We start from the raw sequence: 22,265 nt of genomic DNA on the forward strand, positions 1-22,265 counted from the left end.
GTGGTGTATTAGTGTGCCTGAGTATTGTTGCTTTATGACCACAGTGTAACCAGTTTCTGATGCCTACTGTCACTAAGCTCATATTGTACTTTCACAGTGCTTCCACCTCAGTCCAGTAGAGGACCTTTGGGATGTGGTGGAATGGGAGCAGGCACTGTGTCATGCTACCATGTCAATATGGATCAAAATCTCTGAAGAATGTTTTCAGAACACTGTTGCATCTTTGCTATGAAGAAATAAGGCAGTTCTGAAGGCAATTCTAAGGGTTTACAACCTAATAAAGTGCCCAGCTCTAATAAAGTATCATTACCATAGTTTCGTAAAAAACGGGTAGTAACACTAAAGGCCATATTATAATAATACTACACTCTGATCAGGGTAATTCTGTCTGTGAACTGCAGCTAATTTTAGCTAGCCTACACATTTCACTAACAATATTTCCTGCTGTAATAACCACAAAACACTGGATTCCTAAATACTGCAGGCTACCTGCTTTGCTTGCGCAGTCATGCATATCCTTAATCACTGTCAAGCCAAATAAAGCTAATTTGAATTAGATGGAAGAACCTACAAGATAACGACGACAGCCGCGGTGTCAGCAGTATCTCACTTTTAACTCAAATCCACCGCTACTGCTACTTTTAATTAACTTTCAGCACGCGCGCTTGTGAGTATTTATACGAGGGTTTCCCCGCAGGAGTGCACGTGCGTCCACAAAGCGAGAGAACACGGCTCGCGTTCGGCTTTTCAGTTTTTAGCCCTGCAGTGAACCGAGAGAGAGAGAGAGAGAGAGAGAGAGAGTGAGGGAGAGGGAGAGAGAGAGAGGGGAGAGAGAGCGATACTCCGTGGTTGCTTCCGGCTTCAAGCACTCAGACAAACAGCGCTTTACTACGAGCAGCGAGCAACACATGACAACAGAAACCTCACCAGAAAGTGCTTATCCTGAGAGCAAAGCCGTGACGGGAATTCAACTGGACCGACTTTGAAATGCTTTAAAGTCTTCTTCACCAACAACCAGATGCTCACAGAAGAAAAGGACATTTAAAGTTTTTTTCTTCTGTTGAAGAGGGTTTTTTTTAATTTGTTTTTTTGGTGAAAAGGCGTTTGCGTCGAAGTTGGTTCATGGAAAAAAAGTCAAACCGCACGAGACAGGAGTAGAGACTGGTGCTGCCTTTGTGCGTTTGCTGTTGCGATTGTCACACTCAGAGACAGCGAAGACTCATCATCGAGATATTGCTGCTGGAGATGACCGTAATATCACAGACTGATTAAAGCGTCCCGCAGCAGCTTTGGAGAGGACGGGGCTGAGGTAAGATAACACCGGCATGACCTCCATCACAGCAGCACCGTGACTGGATGTAGCTTTATTACAGTTTAATACCAGCACCTCGGTACGGAGAGGTAGCATCCTCTTTGGTGGGCTGAGAGGCCAAGCCAACGTGGGGAAGCTTTCTTCTTTCTTTGCCCTTATTTTGTGTTTTATGCAGCGTCGTGCAGGCTAAAGTTGAGTTTTCAAACCTGGAGTTTTAGAACATTTTGTGGGAGCTGAATCCAGAAATGGACCCAATTATCAAAGCTGAATCATTGCAAATACCTTATCTAATCGCTTTGGACTAGCCTTCAATGACTGCAAGAGGTAACCATTCATGGAAAACTGAAATACAGCCACTGACTTTAAAAGTGGTTAAAGTCATTTTTTAAATAGACAAAATTCTAAAGTCTTTATATACACATTTCTGTGCCTTACATAGGCCACCCTTTAAATGTCATTAACTTTTGCTTCTAAAATAAATCTAGAGCAGACAGATTAAAAAATAAATAAATTCCCTTATATAAATAATTTTATCAATTTGTACGCAGATCCATAATTTGAGCGGCTATATAACCCAATAGCTTGTATAATAGTAGATATTACGAGATAAATAATAGCATTAGTTTATACAGTTTATTTCATTACTGATTAATCTGTCTGCCTTCCCTTGAATATTTGCTTGGTGTAAATAAATGATTGTTTTGTCCCACCCAAGAGTCCAAAATCCCACATATTCCCTTATCTTTAATGTGTAACAGTAAAATAGCAAATCAGCATACTGGAGAAGCTGGTAGCAAAAGTTAAATTTTAAGAAATACCTCATTTTTAGAACAATTGCTGATCACTGGAGCTCAGTTTATTTATAATTTTTCTGACTCAAGCCCTTTGAAAATGAGATACTGAGCTCTGCGTGTTCCATCTGCTAGGAGTGTGTGATATGGACACTCTCATCTATCGTTATATGTGCAGTTTTATTTAGAAAACCCATCTATCTGTTGATGTATTGTAAAGAGAAGCTGCTTATGTACTGCTTAATCCTTTTAAACCAGTCACATAAACATTCAAAGTTACTATAAACTGTAGAAGTGTAACATTGCCCAGAATATCCTAATACCCAAAGAGAGGTTTTAAAAGGGTAAACACTGCAAAGCTCACAAAGAAACAGATGTCACTGTAATATATCATCTTTTTACCTTTGTTAAACCCATCCTGATAATATCTGCTTGTAAATTCCAAGGAGTGTTCATCGTCATCATCATCATGTTCCACACTTTTTTCCCCTTCAGCTGCCTTTTTATTAGTGTATTGCATGTAGGTTTATTGCCCACTTGTGTAGGCAAGCGGACAGTTTGAATGCTCGCGCAGTCCCACTCAGTGTGTGTGTGTGAGATATTAGGCTGTGCTAAAGCACTGACAACACTCTGAAGTGGTTTAAGTGTGGTAATGCGAGTGTATTGACAACAGGGTTTGTTTAAAGAAATAAAGTATGTTGTAGTGTAGCTGTCAAATTCATTTCTCTTCTGTTGAATGTTGTCTTTCAGGAAATGCCCTGCCCCTTTTTTTAGGCCATTGTGGCACAATGGATGCATTTTGCTTTATATATGATCTGACTCATCTCATTTGAAGCACCTTGATCCACTTTATGAAGCGGTCAGTCAGTTGTTTAAGACTTTTTAATTTCTCTTTTAGTAACAGTCTAAATTTAAATGGTCCGAGTGGGGCAACAAACCCCACGAAGCTAAATATTCAAAACATTTTGAGTTGTCCTGAGATGGAGATAGATTTTTGGGTTTCAGCTACACATCTGCAAGTGTGAAAATAGTTTCTGGTGCCCAGTGCCTTTTCATTACTCACTCCGAGCTGTTTCATGGAAAGTAAATCCCCTACTTCTGCATGAGAGGTTCAGAAAAGACAACCAAAATAGCCTGTGAGGACCTCTCTTTCCCCCCTTTCTCTTCCTTCTTTTATCAATCCTGCACTGTCTCCATGTCTCCCTCTCAGACTTCCCTCATCCCCTGTGGGCCTTTGTGTTGCTTCCACTAAGACTAAAGCACAGACAAGTGATTAAACAGTGTGAAAAAGTAGGAGTGGTGGTTTTTGTGAAGTACTCGAGAGGCGAGACATTCAGATTGTTTTCTGCCTCTATCTAACTGCGTCACAACCCAACGAGGAAATCCCATCTTTACCCCCTGGTTCATAAACTGCTGTCTAACTTACCAGGAATCAAAACTCATGCCAAGGCAGTTTTTGGCAAGGTGGCGAGAACAAGAATCCTGTTATGCTTGGGAGAAGCCAACTTGACTGAAAAGATCTGAAAAGCTCTAGATTGTTAGAGATACAGGCTTCAGCTGGGTGTTCTTACCTGCAAACTAGTTGTTTGGTGTGAAAAATATACAGTGTGTTTCTGTCTCTTTTAAGCTATGTTACCTGGGCTGACCACATTCCATTTCACTGTTGCTAAAATATCTTGCTCAGCTGCAGAAGGAAAAACACTTAATATCTACACTCATTTATCAGTCTCGCTTGAAGCTGAGCATTTGAAATTTAAAGTATGATGTTGAATAAAATTGAAACAAAGTAGGAGCCACTGAGAAATTAGACGTGTTTGAAAGCGCTGCGCAGTTGACCACTCCAAATCAAACACTTCTGTTGCACAGTATTTGCATGGCTTTTTTTCCACTGCGGGACATGGAACTACAAGCTGTTATGCAGCTTAACTGCATGCATTGAGGTGTATGTGACTGAAACAATAGATTATATAATAGAAAGCCTATTCTGTTCTTGAGTTCAAGGTTAACTGTGAGTTAATATATGCTAAGTCAGTATACTTAGTTGGCTTTGTAAGATGATTTTTACATTAGAAATAAAATAAAGAATTTGTATACGAATCTAACATTTATTTTTTATGCAAAAAATAAATCAAAATAAACCAGAAGATACACAGTTTCTGCAATATTGTAATGTTTTTATTATTTTTTGAATTTGGCCAATCAGAGTGCAGGACCAAAAACCAATACCACTGCAAAAAGAGAAGTACTAATCGGTGACAGCACATTTCTGTGTGTCACATCATGATAATGGGATTTAAATAGGCTGAGAAGAATCAGCAGTAGAATATTGATTTATTTACAATAACATGTTTCTAACAGTTAGTTTAAAATAATATGATTCTTTATAAATCATTTTAAAAAGAAGAGGAACTGAACTCTGGAACACCTTTAATTAATTACTGTCAGGTAATAAGGGGACTATGCACAAGTGTTTTGGATTGTAACACTGACACCATAATTTTAACTATAATTTCTCACTCTCCCACGTTGGCTGGTTTATATGTCTCCTCAGTTCAGCAATTTTTCTGCAGGCCTCTCCCCTGAAGGAATGTCATGTCATGTTTAGACTGCAGCTCATTTCTCAAATAAGTGTAAGTGCTGCAGCACCGAGAAGAGCAAAACAATAGTGAGAGATTGATTGGGAGGAATTTTGGCAGTTGTGGCACCGGTCCTTTTATAACAAAGTTGTATACGGTAGCACGAAAACCTGGTGTAAAAAAGATCAGTGCCCTGATGGATGAGCTGTGAACTCTGGAATAAATTGGCTTTTCAAATTTTGAAATGAGCACCATAAAAATCTCTGCATTTTTGTAACATTGACAGCCAAAACTGCAAATTTTATCCAGTGACTGAAATGTTTTATCTTGCAGCATTTATCCTTCATTTATCTGCTTCACTTTCTCTCTGTTTTATGCTTTTTGTCCATCACACAGTTACTAATGGAAAATCGGAGGCCCAGTGTTTGAAAGGGACTTTTATGTACAAAGGATTATGTTAAAGACTGTTTGTTATTTTGATATTTAGTCATAACAGGGCTTTGACATACTAAAACAAACTTCTCTTGACTTTTTTTTAGCGCTGGGTACAGATTTTTCTGTGATTATATGCAGAGGAACCACTGAAAGCTGATCTCCAGACCTCCCTGTAGCTACAGGGGAGCTTGTCAGATGTGTACCCAGCACTCAAAGCCCCTGGCTTGGCCGCGGGGATGGCAGCCTCTGCCCTGAACCTAAACGGAGTCATGAACAGGTATGGGATTTCTCAAAAGTCTCATTTGCTTTTAACAGTTGAGAGAATACACAGATTTCCCAGAACGTTTTCGCATGGGAATTGTATACTTTAAACATATTTAGCTGCTGATGTAGCCATTAAACCAGACCAACAGGATTTCTTTTTTTGTTTGTACTCCATTAGAGAGCAATTAATAACTTTAAGGGACACATACTTAATGGGCATGCTGTCAGTGAATGTCCTCTTTATTTCAAGTCTAGGTTTCACTGATGTGTCCTATTTAGTCACTAATATAATTACAACCTATTGAAGCACATTAACCTAAAAATAAACTCTCTCTTATCGTCTCTCCACATCACATCTCCACAGTGGTAATCAGTTTCACACCCAGCCAGGCTCCTCTAGTGCCAGCTCTCGAGCCCGAATCACACCAGCTGCCCGACCTGTGCTGCCAGTTCCAGATCGGAGCACCTACTGCCAGTTACTGGGAGGAGGTCTCTACAGCCCAACGAGTCCACAGGTAGCCTGTTCATCACATCCACCAAAATCTGAAGAGACTGTTCATGTATTTTCCAGCTTTTTCTAGTAGATTATTGTCTAGACAAAAGCACTAGAGCAACAGTAAAACACCTTGAAAGCTTATGCCAGTAAGATAGATAATAGTGGTATGCAACTGAGATTAATTTAATTAGCTCACTGAAACTACACTAGGTTTTACCTTGATGCTACAATTTCCACTTGTTGTAGTTCAGTATGGGAATGCGAAATAGAAACTGCTTAGATTATTTATATTTTATATATTGTACAGCTCATATTGTTTTACATTTCCTGTTAGTAAATCCCATGTTGTTTTATTTTGTATTTTTTCCTTTTAGACAAGCCCTCGTGGCTTGGGTCAAACCTTTATCTTCCCTTCTTCACCCTTGCGCTCGCCTAGCCCCACACCTCGCGCTCGCTCCCCCTCGCCGCGAAGCCCGGAGCTCCTAGGAGTCAATGTGGGCCAGCGAGTCCGACGCCTGAGCTCGCCTGGCGGTGAAGATAGAGGGGACGAAGACGGCCACGAGGAGAGGGGACGAGAGACGGGAGGAGGAGAGAAGCGAGAAGAGAGGAGACGCCAAGCGCAGCTGCTGCAGATTCACAGAGAGCTGCAGAACGTTGAGGTGATCAGACCTGTGCTTTTCAATTATGTCCATCCTCATTCTCAGCATGTTTTATCAGCTTTTTAGAAATACTTGCTACATCTACCACCATTTCTGTCTGCATCCAAAAAATGCAGTTATGCAACAAAGCAATTAAATAAAAAATAGAAGGATTTCCTGGTTTAATTTGATTTGCTGGGGCAGTCACGTCAATGCCACCATAGCTACTCTTACACAGCTGTAGGTGATGAGGGTGAAAAGTAAAAGGTAGGCCACATGCATTTTCAGCTGTTTCTTCCTTGTGTTTTTATGTATATAGAAAAGCTGTCTGCATGTCATTCAATAAAACAGTTACAGGATTTTTCATCAGGTCTTCCTGAAAACAGAAGTTGCAAAACTTAGTGGGATTTACTAAAACAAATACAGCTTTTATGTAATATAATCCACTTCCATTTAAGACTTTTAATGGTTTTCATCATGCATAAACTATTAAAGAAAATAGGCACTCTATAATATGTTGAAGCTTGTGAGTTTACGCAACTTGGCTTCTTTAGAGTTTGCTGTGCACTGATTAAACAAAAGAGGGACCAGAATTAGATTTCTTTCAGTTTGATTTCAATACAAATTTAACAAAAGTACTTTTGTTGGTTTAAATTCATCCTGACATTTATGCTCCCTCACCCTCTTTCTCCTTATTCTTACTGAGGGGAATGCCAACATACTTTAGAACTGACTGTGAAACTGCAGACAGTCACACACTGAAGTTGTAGCGTGCCAGTGGCCCATTTTTCAAGTACTCTGTTTAATGCCAGGCGATGGAAAATTTGAGCGCCGTGGGCCATTCCTGCTGTGTTTTCTTAATATTGGTGTTTTTTGTTATGATATTTTTTCAATTACTTCTTCTCTGTTTATTTTTCTGACATTTTCCAAAGCTCTGCTACACCTGTGAAATCCTAAACTATTTAAACCAAATATTGAAAACACAAATATGCATCAAAGCATAATTCTCTGCAGTAAGACCAAGACAATCAAACCGTAGTTTCAATGTTCTCTCTGTGCAGGTGAGGGGAAAAGTTGGCATTTTTGAGGCCCACATTTCCGGGATCCGTGCCCAGGTACTTAATAGTGAGCTCCAGCGCAGCCCTCGGTCTCCCAGACGAGTGACTCAACAAACTCCTTCTGATCCTGGCAAAGGAAACACAGCTCTGGATCACCTAATGACTCACCCACAAGAAATTAAAGCCCCCTCTGTTGTCCAAAATGGGAGAGAAAGGGATGAAGAAACAAAGGAAGGAGAAAGAAGCGAAGAAGGAAAGAGTGATGGTGAGAGGGACAGCAGCAGCACTAAATCAAATACAGACAACAAGACACTGATTAAACAAAATGACTGCCTTTCAGAAACATTAAAGCAAACTCCCTGTTTAGATGGACTGTTTGATAAAGGTTTTCTTGAGACATTTGATAAAGATCGAATGACAGACACAGAGAAAAAAGAGGGAGAAGTACTGAGGGACATGGAAACAGAGAGCAAGCAACTGTTCGGAGATGAAAGAGATCTGATGGATCAGAAAGAGGACCTGTTGTGTACTAAAATGCTGCTCCAGCCAGAAGGACACACGTTGGAGGTTAATCCTGAAATGTCCCAGGCACAAAGCAGCGAGAGCACCCCTTGTTTGCTCGACATGACCGAGCACACCTCAAACCACTCTTCCATCCCTGCCGTCATAGTAACTGACCACGGTTTGGAAAACCAGCCTCAAACTTCTGAAGGCTCCTGCTCAGACCAGGGGCGAAGCTGCTCGCCTAGCCCCAGTTCTAGCCCCGTGCCAAACTCCACTCGTTCTCTCAGGAAGCTGTCATCGTCCTCTGCCTCCTCAGCCGGTTTCTCCTCTTCGTGGGAGGAGTCGGAGGAGGATATTTCCAGTGATACGGAGAAAGGAGAACAGCTTCTCAACCCTGCATTCCTCAGTTCTCAGCAGAAAGCAGTAAGTGGATTCAAAATCTGAGATTTGAGCTTGTTTGTCACTGTATCTACAGCCTGCTGGCTATTCAGTGGACCTGATTTAATTGGAAACTTCTAATAAGATTGTCGCATGAAATGCACACAGGAAATGTCAGGGATGGGTTCTTCTTGAAAGCTAGGAAACAGATAATAATGTTCTTCCTCTCAAAGAACCAACATACTTACAGCCATATCACAATTAATACAAGTGGCGCCATCATTTTAATGACTTTCCAACCATTCAGAGGCTCGCTGGTTTTGGTCATTTGAAGCATGCTTCAAAGAGCTTGAGTTTCCTAGCTAATGCATCATAATGGAACAAACATCTTGAGCGCTACAATTGAAGTGTGATCTGTGAACTGAAGGTCTGACCACAGAGATTGTCCATTCATGTAGCACTGCATACAGAAGCTGTATGCACAAAAGGAAACCAAAAGACTTGCCTGGCATGTTGTAAGATGGTGTTGTAAGTTTTATGGAAGTTGTGTTGTTGACCTCACAGTGGAGTATGATCTTAACTAGCTCATAACCACAGCATTCTTTCATGTCAGGGTCTCACAACCATTCCCGTTGGATGAGCTAAGCTGGAAAGTTTGCACTTTTCTCAACAACTATATATAGCTGTATCAGTAAGTGACGATGACAAAAAATGCAAAACTTACTGATGAGGAGGAAAGGATACTGTAGGATGTAGGATTATGAACTGTTGACTGACAAACTGGTGGTGTAGTTGTAGCATGCCAAACTTTGTTGAGAAAATGTAGGAAAAATGTAGTATCCCCCCGCCCTCGGTTTCTTACTTTTGTTGAGAGTAAATGGTTTGCAATGGCGCTAACTCTGCACACCTTTCTTTTAACAGATTGTCTTTGAACTTTTGAGCTTTTGAAATTAAGCTGCTGTTAAGCGTCATGTGTGGTCAGCTTCACTCCCATCAGACTTACAGATGTTTGGGGTTGGCGCCGCTTTGGCTTTAGGCTAATTAAAACTTGTTCAGCAACAATTATTGTGGTCAGAGTCGACAATTTCTGATTAGCTCCATTGTTGCTTTCTTCTCTTCACCCTGTTTCTGCTTGCCCCCTCACACACACATGAAACACACACACTGTAATAGACGAGAAACTATGAAAGAAACTGGCACAGTCATTAAGGATTGCAGAATGAGAACAAAGACTCGTAGTTTGCTGACAAGTTCAAACTAATTAGGTAAATAACTATAAATAAAAGAAATAACTATTTTGTCCCTTTTTGGCTTCTTGCAGGGGAGCAGAGATTTTTTTAAATCACGTTAAGCACTGAATTTTAAGTTGTGTGAATAATATGAACATTTCATTAAAAAATTTTGAAAATAATGGAAAAGCTAAAGTTTTGTAACATTTTTGATAAATGACTGTCACTAATAAAATAATGAGACTGTATCAACAAAGATAATCTCAAAATATTTTTAAGCCATGCCAGGAGTAGCACTGTGGTAATGCTGGGTGTATCTATTGGTCTGCTTTTTTTGTTGTTTTTGTTGTTTTGTTTTGGGGTTTGTTTGTTTTTTCAGATCAAGCATCAAGCTGGTTGTTGTGAAATTTTTTCAGATTTGAGACTTTAGTAAAATAAATACAGTCCTTTGTATGAATGGAAACACTGTAAGCATACTACTTTTTTAATATTAGCATGTGAGCATCTCCTCCACCATGTAGTTTCCTTTTCCTTCTTTTTTAATGGAAGTCCAACAGGTTACGAAACACTAAACCTGCTGATGTGATGTTGTAGCTTATCTTTTCCTGGAAGGAGTTTGTTTCTGCGAGACTCTCTAATGGCAACTGTCCTGAAAAATGATGCTTATCAGTGTGCTTTTTCCCCAAATCTTTTTACAAGCCTGTAGTAAACAATCACTGTGTACACCGATCATAATCGGCTCCCACCGAATGATGCAATCACTACATTCACAATACAGTAACAGAAAAAATGGCACATTGGATCAGCGTTAGTCATCAAAAGAAGAAAACATCATCATTGCTGACTGTGCATTTGGCTTCGCCCAAAGGCAACTTTATAACTCGGGTGTTGCAGTGCAATTAAAATATGCCTATATGAAAGCAAAGGGGCCCGTGAGTGCGACCTTAAACCAGAAGCCTCTCATTGTATGGCTCATTTTGTGCACCTCAATGTGCCTGTGCATGTTGCCCTTTGCTTCTGTATCAATTGGCCTGTGCTCGCTGCCTGAGTAATTTTTTGACATTCACGATAACAAAGCTATCTCTGTGCCCCAACCTGTGTCTGTGTGTGTGTGTGTGTGTGTGTGTGTGTGTGTGTGTGTGTGTGTGTGTGTGGGGGGGGGGGGGGGGGGGGGATCAAAATGAGGGAAAGCTGGAGAAGTTGCTAGTCACACACACTTAGGCTTTTCCTGCACTTGGATGCAGTTCAAAGAGGAGGCTGAGGCCTGATTGGGTATGTAGTGTGTGTGTAGGTGGGTGGGCGGATGTGTTTTTATTTGTAGCCAGCAAAGGTTCACAAGGCCATCTCACTTCTGCTTTGAAACACGACTTAACGAAGGATTGTATAACTGCTTTTAATGTTTCTTACACAGTGTGCCAGTCCCAGAGCTGGCTCTTGTTTAGCACTTAATAAGTGCTAAAAAATCGGTTTCTGGCTTTCAGAAAGAAGTGCTTATATTAAAAACAGCAACAGAAAAACTACTGAAATATTCAGTGTATAGCCATATTACCGCATGAAATCAATGAGATGGTAGATTGACCAAAGATTTTTCACTTGCAAATGCGTTCTTTTTTTCTTGCATATTTAACGAATGACCCCACCCGAAACCAATATCCTAGCTCTCACCAGCCGACTCGCATTACAAACGATTTGTTTAAGTGATCTTGGCTTGTGGATTTGAATATTGTTTGTATTGCTCTTTGCATATTTCCGGTCATTGTTTTTGGTTTTATCCAGGCAGAGAAAGCGACAGAAGCTCTTCATGGCGCAGATATGTCAAACGTGTGGGTTATTCATGTTTTTGTCACAGTTCCTGATCCGTACAGTTTTAAGGAAACCTGGTGAGTCTGTGCAAGAGGCAAACGTGCAGAAACACATAAAGCATGCTCGCTTGTGTGGGAGGTATGTAGGAGAGAGGAGAGGGAGAGAGAGAAGAGGAGTGATACTGTGAGAATAAGAAAGAACGAAAAACAAAGTGAGCTCGACAGTAAAACTGGCAGAGAGACAGAGCAGAAAAAAAGGGCACGACAGGAAAAGTTGTACAAAGTGTACTGCATATTAGCCATGTTGTTTTCAGCTGGCTTTACAGGGAAAATCGTTTTTAGCCTTCTTCTAATGGCAGCTTGGCGCAGGGATACACATTGTGTGGCATTTTCCAAAGGAAACGACACTGCACGGATATTGTTTGGGGATATTATTAATAAAGGATTTGAAACCCTAATAGGAAATTCATAGATTCAGAGTTAAATGTAGCACCAGCACTGCTAGATCTACAAAAAGAGATTTTTTTAAATGATAAAATTTCATGCATGCTTTTTAAAAATGAAAGTTTGTGTGCGACACAAATGTGCTCCCCTTGAATAGATTAACCCCAGATAAAGTTTATGCTCTGTATTCAAATGTAGCTGCATTTGTATTCTTCACCACTGAATTCACCTTTGTTTTCATTAATACGTGCTTCTGCTGTTAGCTTTTGGATTATATGAAGTCAGTTCACGCTTAACTGGTAGGGGTTGGAATCTGAACAGAGCCATATATAGACACTGTTTGGCTGATCTTTTCACTGGTGGGCATCTTTCCAAGGTTAGAAGACACACACTGCAGGCGCTGCCAGCGTTGCCATAGCTTTACTTAACTTCTCACAAAAGGACACCTGCCATAGATTGGCATCAGCACCTTTTTTCTTTCTGTAAGATTTCAGTTGAGCTCTGTGGAATAAAAAATTAAGCCACCAGTGACTTACTTCGGGTGACAGTCAGTCGTTTGCTTCTCTTTAAAAATCCACATGAGAGTAGTTTAAACCTAAACAGATCTTGATAGACTTGCATGTAAGTGAAAACTAACTAGTTTGGTTAAATAGTGTTAAACTGAAATTGTGTGCATCAGTAAGAATCATGGCATCGATTTAGACGCCGGTTCAAATGATCCTAATGATCGATTTAATGAAAATATGAACTTGATATTACAACAGCTACAGAAAAGTAAAACCCTGCTATTTTGGTCAGGGTAAAAGTTAAATATTTCCATTGTTTATTAATCATTAAACATTTTGAATGTTCCTGCGCCTAAAAGTTAAGATTTTCGGCCATCTTTGATATCACAACAAAAATTTAAAAAATACTGTTTGGCTGTTTGGAGTGTAATTTCACTCTTTTGTTTTTCTTTTCTTACATGGAAAGCAGCTTCATTGTTAGTGGCAGGCCTAAAAACTTTTACCAGTCCACAGCTTTAAATTGCCGGTTATTCTGAGAGTAAGATGGCAGATAAACTATGCAGCATGTTGCCGTGTTTACTGTTACTGTGAAGTTTTAAAGTTTGGGCGTCTTTTGTTTTTCACAGCTCTTTTTAAATTTGCAAAATTACCTTTGACACACACAAATGTTTTCATTTTTTTTCTCCCCATTTTTTAATAAAATAGGAGCTTGAGTTTTGTTAAAGCTGTAGAGAACACTCCAGCCTCAGCTTCTGTAAAGCCTGATGTAAGACACTAAAGTTAAGTGGAGCAGAAGCTACAGCGGAACGGAAGTGGGGCAGGACTTATGAAAGTCACACTTTAAATGATGCAGACAGTGTGTTGTCACTCATGGTGCGTATTTACTCTCTGTAAAGCTCTGACTGCATCATATTTTTTACCACAGTCCTCATTTGCTGAAAAGGTGTAGCAATTAAACAGATCAATATGCAAACAAACATGTCTTTTTGAATGAAGACTACACCCATGCTGCTGTATCTGTAAACTGTTAAACACACACACAGATACAGCTACACACACACATGTACATGCACTGATGCTTTAATCGACACACCCTCTGTACACACTACACACTGCAAATTCTTCTGGCTGATACTAGCTGTACATACTTTTCATGCAACACTGTGCACTCTTTTTTTCTTCTTCACAAGCCTACCTTAAACTAACTTTTACTTAATGCTTTAAAGTGCTGTCACACTCTGACCCAAACATAAATTTTTCCCATGCCTGGTTAATCCAACCTTGAATCGAAACTCACTCCCAATACCAAAAAACAAAAACCCTAAACTTTTGTTTTTATGTGTTGGAATGCACTGAAAGAAAATTCATTTCTGTGTCCACAACTGTAACTCAATTTGATTGGCACACACACACACACACACACACACACACACAGTGTTTGTACTGCAGTGGAAAATCTTCACTACCACGGCGGTAAGTTTCCTAGCAACCCTGTGACGTCAAACCGAGTTTCCCTCTCACAGCTGTACAGTGTGTGTGTTTGGCAGAGACTGTAAGTTTGGTGTGTGCTGCAGAATGCCTGCCTGGTTAAGTCTGAGAGGGGAAACACCGGTCAATTCTTTATTTGGAGCTTTTTGTGAGAGTGAAGGAGCATGCATGTGCAGACTTGATTTGCTCTAGGCAGTGGAGGAGAGGTCAGACTCCTCTTACCGATGCTGACATTTGGGCTCAGAGCATTATTGTCAGCTTTGGATACCAGCACACTGGGGAACCCCTGCTGGTTCTGACACATGATTAGAAAAGGGATGTAGAGCACACCTCATGAAGGAGTACTTGTAGATTTGATACTTGCATACAAACCATGTTTTCATAAGCAAACTGAGAACCCCCCCCCCCCCCCCCCCCCCCAAAAAAAAGAAAAGAAAACATTTTGAGGTGTTTCACAGTGAAGCCTAGATCTAGAGATATGCTTTTTAATGTTCCATACTGACCTCAATTTGGAAATAAGTCTCCTTATGACTGCAGCATTCAGTTACAACCCAGCTGAACAGTATCAAGCCTTTCTTTTTTCTTTTAGGTGTCCCTTTTTCTCGCCTTTGTCTCACTGTCAGTTTTGCAAAGCTGTTGTTCCACTGGCCAGCCTCGGTTGCTAAGATATTTATCATGCTCTCTCCAAGCATGTTGTTTTGCCTGCATCACACTCTGAGCAGTTTAATTTTGTGAGTGTGATTGTGGTGTTTGTGAGTCTCTGTGTGTGCCTCTAAAGTTTGCAGACTCAGACAGCTAGAGTGTTTGTATCTGCAGGGGACCTTGTGGTGAGCGATATCAGGCTTGTTATTTCCTCAGTGCCTCTCCGTTGAAAACATCAGCATGCATCAGTGTTTCCCCTGCTTCTTCACATTACACATTTATAACCCAGAGTCACCCTTTGCCCCCAAGGCTTTTTTAAAAACCACTCTCCACCCTTCTTTCTGTACTCCCTGCATGCAAATGAGTGATATCTGGTTGCCTTATATAACCTTGGGCCTCCTGATCGAGACAAAAATATCAAATTTCCACATCATCTATGCGTATGGTTTGCAACAACAATTGTTTTAATACTGCGTGTAATAATTTTCCAGCTGTAGAATCTATAGGAGTCACTTGCCTAATGCAAATTTTGCACAAGAGCATGTCTGCACGCATGTGCTGAGGAACGTGATGCACATTTTGTAGGCATGATAATCAAGAGGCCAATAAAACGTCCATGCGTTTACAGAGGGCAAGGCCATTTTTTTCTGTCGTTTTTTGTTTGTAGTCAGCGGCGGATGTGGAAAATACTGTCGCTGAGGCAAGCGGCAACCCCCCCACTTCCTGTCTGCAAGAAGTTCCTTCGCTTACCATTTCCCCTATCTCTCTCTCTCTCTCTCTCTCTCTCTCTGTCTCTCTCTTTCTGTCTCTCTCAATGGAAACTTCACTAGTTCTCCCTCTCTCCCCTTGTCATCCAGCTGGTCTGGGGACAGGAGATAGGAGAGAGTGAGAAGAAGATGAGCGTGTTGACTCTCAGGGAGGTTTGTGAGCAGAGAGCATTTGGCAAGCAGCACGCATCTTCATTTTCCTTATTTTTTTTAAAATGCAAACTTAAACAAATTAAGTGCAAACATAAGTACTTTTTCAAACAGCCAGAGGCAAGCATGGGAACACTTGGAAACTTGTAGCAAACCCATAGGTTGCGTTTAATAACACGGGTGTAACAATGTGCACAGTTTGTTTTGGTTTATTGCATCTCATGCTTTGGTGTAATACATAGGCCAAATTTAGCATCTATAGCTAAATTCATTATTTAACACAACAAACTGTTTATAAAACACAAGTGGAGATTTTGCTGGAAAGTGTTGGGAGATGTTTTCTTTGTACAAGTAATCTTTAATCATTTTAAGAACTCAATTAAGCTGTTTTGATGACTCAAGAGATCAGCTCAAGTTTCCCCTTACAGCTCCTGCTTTTATTTAAATTTGGGTAGGAACTTTGCCTTTAAGTTCGTGTATGTCCACAGGATCCATTATTTCCAGCCTTCCCATTGCCAGTTAATTTGCGGAGCCATCCGTGCAACGCATTTTGGTTAAGCGCCAAAGCGTTCAGTCACTCCAGTCCCCATTCCCACAAAGTTAAGATCTCTGGAAATTGCCGAGCAGCATTTGAACTGGCTGATGTTCATTTAAAGTAAAGAGATATTCAGCAGCTGTTTAAAACTTATTTTGCTGAAGTATTTTCATAAAATAGGAGTGCATGCAAGGCATTCATCCAATCAGGTTGAAGAAGACAGAGAGTACTTGATAATCATCTTGCCCAACATGCATCCAGTTTCTTAGTAATGTGTGATCCTCCCCACGAAAACACACCCCTGTGAATGCTTATCTTTAGACAGCGAATTCTGACCAGAAATGTAGGAAGGGAGAGCAAAGGGGAGCAACATGTAGTAACATGTTGCACGGGGATGGTCATCAACACATTTACTGACTGCAGTCATGGTGCCAGAACTTTCAAGACAGCTCAGGATGGAGGTTGGTGGTTTGATGTTTGGCTGTTCCAATCTGAATGCTAAAGTGTCGTTGGGCCGAGTTTCTCCACTTTGCATTCATCGACGTGTGAATGTTAGATAGAAAGCACTTAGACGTAGATAAAAGCATGACTGTGAATGAGACATGTTGTATAAGTGCTTTGATTGTTTTAGTAGAAAAGAGCTATATAAGCGCCAGTGCATACTTAAGTAAGGCCATTTTATTAAACAATAGTGATAATTAAACCTTACTAAATATATTATGTCAAATGCGGGTTGCAGTTAGTTAAAAATACGTGCCTTTCCTAGAGGATTTATGCATTTCTTCCAGTACATATCTGGTGACTGGCAATTTGCATATAAGCATGAAACAATGTGCGGAAAACCACACACATACAAAACAGAACAAAAAACCAGAGACACCGACACTACCAGATGAATGCTTCATGTATTAATAGATCACATACAGTCATCAGAGGAGTTTCAAAGTCTGTCAAAAGTGGTCGTCATAGTGTTTAAACAATGAAGCTGTAAAGTAGGTAGGACAGTTTGCAGACCATGCTGGGTTTGCTATAAAGGGACGACAGTGTAAATAAGTGCTGTGGCAATTAGGAAGATACAAATTAATCAACTGTGTAAGTCAGGGATGTCAAACTCACTTTACACTCATTTACAGGCTCACTTTCGTCTTAAGTGGGCCGGACTACTGAAACTTCCCTTCCTATCAGAAGTTTAACTGCACATTTAATTACATTTAATGTACTTTAACTTACTCATTAATAAATTAAACTGCATGGTTTTACAACATGATAATTGATTCTTTGGGATAAAAGTGTAAACTTACAGAAAGGGTTCAGGTAGCTCGTTGCTCAGACTGTCCTGTAATTATAAAGCAGAAAGTTCTAGTTCATTCACAAAAATCGTTCTGTTTTTGTTTATTTATTTGTTTTACAGTGGACACATTTTAAAAAGCAGACATTTCTGTAGTAGATAGTGGATAACAGGGACTTTTTTGCCATTTAATTGTTAATGTATTACTTTGGTGTGATATAAATGGCCTTGGAGGTCTTTATTAGCAGGAAAGCTGGAAAAAATTCATGAAAATACAGTTGACAGTCTATACCATTCTGGCTCCTGTGCCTTATGTTTGACACCCCTGGTGTAAATGATCTGCCCTGAAAAAATGATGAAGAAAAAGCCAAACATTTTGGAGGTTAATCTGTATCTGTTATGTTCTAATTGGTTGTAATTTTTTTTATTATTTTACTGTCAGTGAGACAGTTTCACTATTTCAGGAAACAGTTAACTTATTAATTAAAAATATAATAGTTTTGTAAAGTAACTCTTTCTAAATAGCTTATAAAAAGTGATATTCATCTGTCAGCTGGTAAGTTATTGTTTCAGAAGATAATCACAGACAGAGAATGTCCAGATTTATTTACATGTTTTCTTTTTACTAGCCATGTAAAATTCAAATGTGACACTCTGCTGCACCCAATAGTGCTGAGTTACAGGATGAAGGTGCATTGCAGTAGCTTCAGCGGCTCGGCGCAGAGTGTGTGGGAGCTGCTGTTTAGGATGTTTCCTTTAGTTTATTTTAGCCCTTGTTGCAGCTTCTGTCACAATCTTTCTTTGTGTCATCCTCAAGACAAGCGTAGAGATTTACGCAATGACGCGTTCAGACACATGTAACAACTAAAAGCAGATAAACACCAACGCGCAGGTTTATTTTGAATTTCCACGAAACCTCTCTGCATTTCCAGGATTTTGCCCTCGGACTCTCTTCCAATCACGCACACTCTGTCCGTGCCTTTGCAACCTTTGTGGGTATTTGCATGTCCAGATTATGTTTGTCCTCTGTTTTGCCAAACAAATGATCTACAAGTGCTTATCCCCACACACACACACACAGACATATATGTGTACATCTTGTGGGGGCACGAGTAGAACGAGGAGTATGCAAGCCTGAGGTGCTCGGTTTTTCGGCACAGATAGCTCAAGTTTGGGCGTGTTGCGGGAGAGCCGGACGGATAATCGTTCTCGAGGGTTTTTCCAGCTGAGTGGCACATGATTGGTCATGATGTGGTCTACATGGCTGTATTCGGTATGGAGTGTTATTTTATCAGTTGGAGCCATCTGTATTATTGCCATCATCCACCGCCGCCACAAACGGCAGCAGGTACTCACACCTATACAGCCTCTTTTTGAGTAAAGGCTTTCTGCAGAATGCTCTCATAGCTGGACTTAGTTCATGTTTTGTGATGCTTGACAGCTCTACTCCACTTTTAAACTTTATTGTGCAATAATATACCTGCACTATCGCTGTGATAGCTGCAGGCTGAAGTTTGTTTTTAGTCTTACAGACCTCCCTCTCCTCTTCTGATGAAATTTAAATGTCTGTAGCTCGTAAATCTGCACACGGTAACCATGTCTGTTATTACTCACACTTGAGTTGCTCCAGACTTTCTCCTTCTTGCTCTCTCTCTCTTGCCCTCTACAGCTCGCACACACAAAGCTGTCAGTGGGCAACGTGGTAGAAAGATGTCACGGAGAAAAATGCAGATCTTTGCTACTTATGAGCTGGAGCCCGACACCGCAGCTCACTCGCTAACTGGCTAAAAGTGGCGTGGGGAAAAAAGGAGATGGGGACTATCATTCTGTTTGGCGTTTGCTGGTGGTCTACAAAGTGCAGGCCACCAAGTGTGTTCCTGATTATTAATGTTTTTTTTACCCATTTTTCTGAAGTTGACAGTCTAGTCTTACTTACATATCCTGACACATGCAGAGTTCTGTTCGATGTCACCTTTAGTCTGCTTTGAATCATACTGAGGCTTTTCCATTTTTCTTTAAATTGCACAACACACTGAAATGGCTAAACCTCTCTACTAAACTTTCTGCTGCAAAAAGTCTCATCGTGCTGATGATGACTCAAGCCTTGCTGCTCTCTTCAGAGTCATTTCGGCTGACCTACACACATGTGAATGTGTGAGAGTTGTACTTTTAGTGGGAGTGAGGTTATTTCTTTTTCTTGATCCTCCACTGGTGCAGAGCAAAAACCCCTCATGTGACTCGTCGCTGCCTCGGACAGTAAGGCCAGGAGGGAGGGAGAAAGTGTGTGCGCCTGAAGTTGTGTGTGTCCGTGCATCTAACCATAGATAGTCATGCTATCAGCTGATGAATTTTCATCAGGTCGAGATTATGTGACATGGGGTTATATATCTCCTTCTATGGTCTTCTTCTCTCTTATCTTATCCTTCTCCTTACTTCTCTCGCCTTTCTCTTCTTCTCCTCTCCAGTAATTTGTTGACACAAGATTATTTCCCCCCTTCACAAGACCAGTTTGAACTTTCTTGTGTGAGAGAGGACACATCTTTACCAGTGGAACGTTTTCAGTTTTTTTGTGTTATTTCTTAAAACTAAGCATCTTATCATAGAAGGTTATTTATTTGAGAATAGGCTGTTTGTACTGCGTTTGAAGAGATGCCATAAAAACCTTTGGATTTTTTTTTTGCCGCGTCTCTCTGTTACTCTCTCGGTGTGGTACAGCCAAGCGTTGTTCAAACCCACAGAACAAGACGTGGAATTTTTCCATCTGATGTAATGCTGCAAGCATAAAAGATTGTACTCAGCCAGAGTTTGTCATTTCAGTGAGGTGCAACAGGCTGCAAGTTTAGCACATCTACTTGAGTATAAGAGGACAAGAAATGAAGAGTATTTTAGTCAAATCCATGCTCAAATGGATTTGAGAGGTTTGGTTAAGAGTGCCATTTAAAGTGACAATAACCTGTGGTTCATTTACTCGTAAAGTATTTCTTGTAGTTTCCCTTGTTTGGCCTAAACACCACTCTTTGACATGTTTCTACATGGCTACTTCTTCTGCTGAAATATGGATATTGCTGTTGAAAGGAAGACATTTTTTATCACAAAGATTAAGAGCTAGAGAAAGGGAACGATGGATATGAATCAGATCAGAGAAAACATATTTATGTTGAGAAAGCTGTGTGTGTGTGTGTGTGTGTGTGTGTGTGTGTGTGTGTGTGTGTGTGTGTGTGTCAGAGACCGAAGGCCTCATTTTGTGAATGAGTTTCCGTGTGTGTTTCTATGTGCGGCAGGAGTCCCGCAGTTCAATGTGTCCTTGCCAAGGACAGGGAGAGCCTTTGGAGAAACACTGTGTGTGTGTGTGTGTGTGTGTGTGTGTGTGTGTGTGTGTGTGTGTGTGTGTGTGTGTGTGTGTGTGTGTGTTTGTTACTAGGGGAAACCCCAGCCCAATCCTCCAGAGTTTAGATAAAATGTTCTAAAACACTGCAATAAAAAAGAATGACAGCGAGTGTGGGAGAACCATGCAGCTCCCCCAGGGTCAGGGATACCCGCCTGTGTGTGTGTGCGTGCGTGCGTGTGGTATGTGTGCACATATGTGATTTAAAGTCTTGTTTTTCTCACGGTCATTAAACACTGGATCACCCGAAAGGTTTAGAGGAGAACTTGCAGTACAGTCCCTCTGAGACTGAAGTAGACTGAAGTTGATGTTTTACAAAAGTTGCATAAGCAGAAGAGCAAATATTAATATTGCACTCACTCATTTTACAAACAGTGGAGTTTGGTTTAAACGGGTTGAGGTCGGAGAGCCTTGAGCTAGTGATCATGAATAGCTTAACTAAAATAAAGAACTTAGGCAGGCAGCTTTATGGTACACGAGTCATTTGTGGCAGAGCTTATGGCTGAATTCCTCCTGAATGTGAAAGCAACACATCCAAGTAAGTAATAATCAACAATGTACATGTTTGTGTTTGCAGCACAAGTCTTGGAAGAAGATTAAAAACATGGTCCACTGGTCGCCGTTTGTCATGTCCTTCAAGAAGAAATATCCATGGATCCAACTGGCAGGGCATGCAGGTAGGACACACACACACACACACACACACACACACACTGAAGCCTGTTCAGCTATCTTAGTGAGGACCTTCGTTGACATAATGGTTTCCCTAGCCCCTTACCCTAACCCTAACCATTTAAAATAAATGCCTAACCATAACCTAATTGTAACCCTGACACTAAAACCACATTTTGAGCCTCAAAAAGGCCTTCAAACTTGTGACTGTTGGTTCTTACAAGTATGGTAGAATGCAGATTTCGGTCCTCACAAAGATAGCTAGACAGGAACACACACACACAGGTTTCTCTGAATAAATACAGAACTAAAACAGCAAACTCATTGGGGGCTTGTCCATTTAAGCGTATGAAATCAGCACTTCTAGAATACAACTTTCATCAGGCATACTATTTGATTTTTTTTTATAAAATTTGGCTTCATATAGTTTTAATTTTGGGGATTCTCTTTCACACGCTGTCATACGTACTTGCTGGTGGTCAGCTGGCCAGGGTTTTTTTTGTCTCGGTGGTGGGCTCAGACGCAGTTTTTCTTAGAAAATATGTAGACAGGCAGATCTGTCTTTGTTGGAGCCGGCTCTTTGTGGTCAGGGCCCTCAGGGGACGAGTCTGTGGGAATACTTGGGAATAGAGATCGTGCACAACGTGTCATTCCTAAAACTAGGCTAGTGGAGGGGAAAACGTGGGCACGCAGTAAACATCTGAAGGCTAAAATGGTAACAAAATACATGTAGCTGGTTATATTTGTGCTGATTAAGTTGTAAAAATATGCCAGCCTAAAACTGACATTTGGCAAAATCATTATCACAACAGTAGGAAGCAGCATTCTCATTCTCAGGCTTTCCCATCTCAGTTTTTTTTCTCATTAAAGGTTAAAGATTTTGATTTGGTAATTTATAAAAATTT

General features: G+C 40.5%; 1 protein-coding gene across 2 annotated transcripts in view; it reads left to right on the top strand.

Moving 5' to 3' along the window:
- Positions 1 to 883: 883 nt before the first annotated feature.
- Positions 884 to 22,265, top strand: part of itpkb (inositol-trisphosphate 3-kinase B) — a 29,999-nt gene continuing 8,617 nt past the window's right edge. Inside the window, exons 1-6 of one of the 2 annotated variants that reach the window (XM_085246046.1) lie at positions 884 to 1,309; positions 5,219 to 5,391; positions 5,743 to 5,893; positions 6,249 to 6,533; positions 7,574 to 8,497; positions 21,266 to 21,365. In XM_085246046.1, the coding sequence (XP_085102172.1) occupies positions 5,351 to 5,391; positions 5,743 to 5,893; positions 6,249 to 6,533; positions 7,574 to 8,497; positions 21,266 to 21,365 (1,501 nt within the window). In that variant the 5' untranslated portion in view covers positions 884 to 1,309; positions 5,219 to 5,350. The remainder of the gene's footprint in view (positions 1,310 to 5,218; positions 5,392 to 5,742; positions 5,894 to 6,248; positions 6,534 to 7,573; positions 8,498 to 21,265; positions 21,366 to 22,265) is intronic. The other variant, XM_085246047.1, reaches the window with a different exon arrangement.

This window comes from Mchenga conophoros, linkage group LG15 (genome assembly GCF_057382185.1).
Source record: "Mchenga conophoros isolate Kocher_MC1m ecotype Shallow Benthic linkage group LG15, M_conophoros_male_GT1.1, whole genome shotgun sequence".
In the NCBI taxonomy this organism is placed as follows: Eukaryota; Metazoa; Chordata; class Actinopteri; order Cichliformes; family Cichlidae; genus Mchenga; species Mchenga conophoros.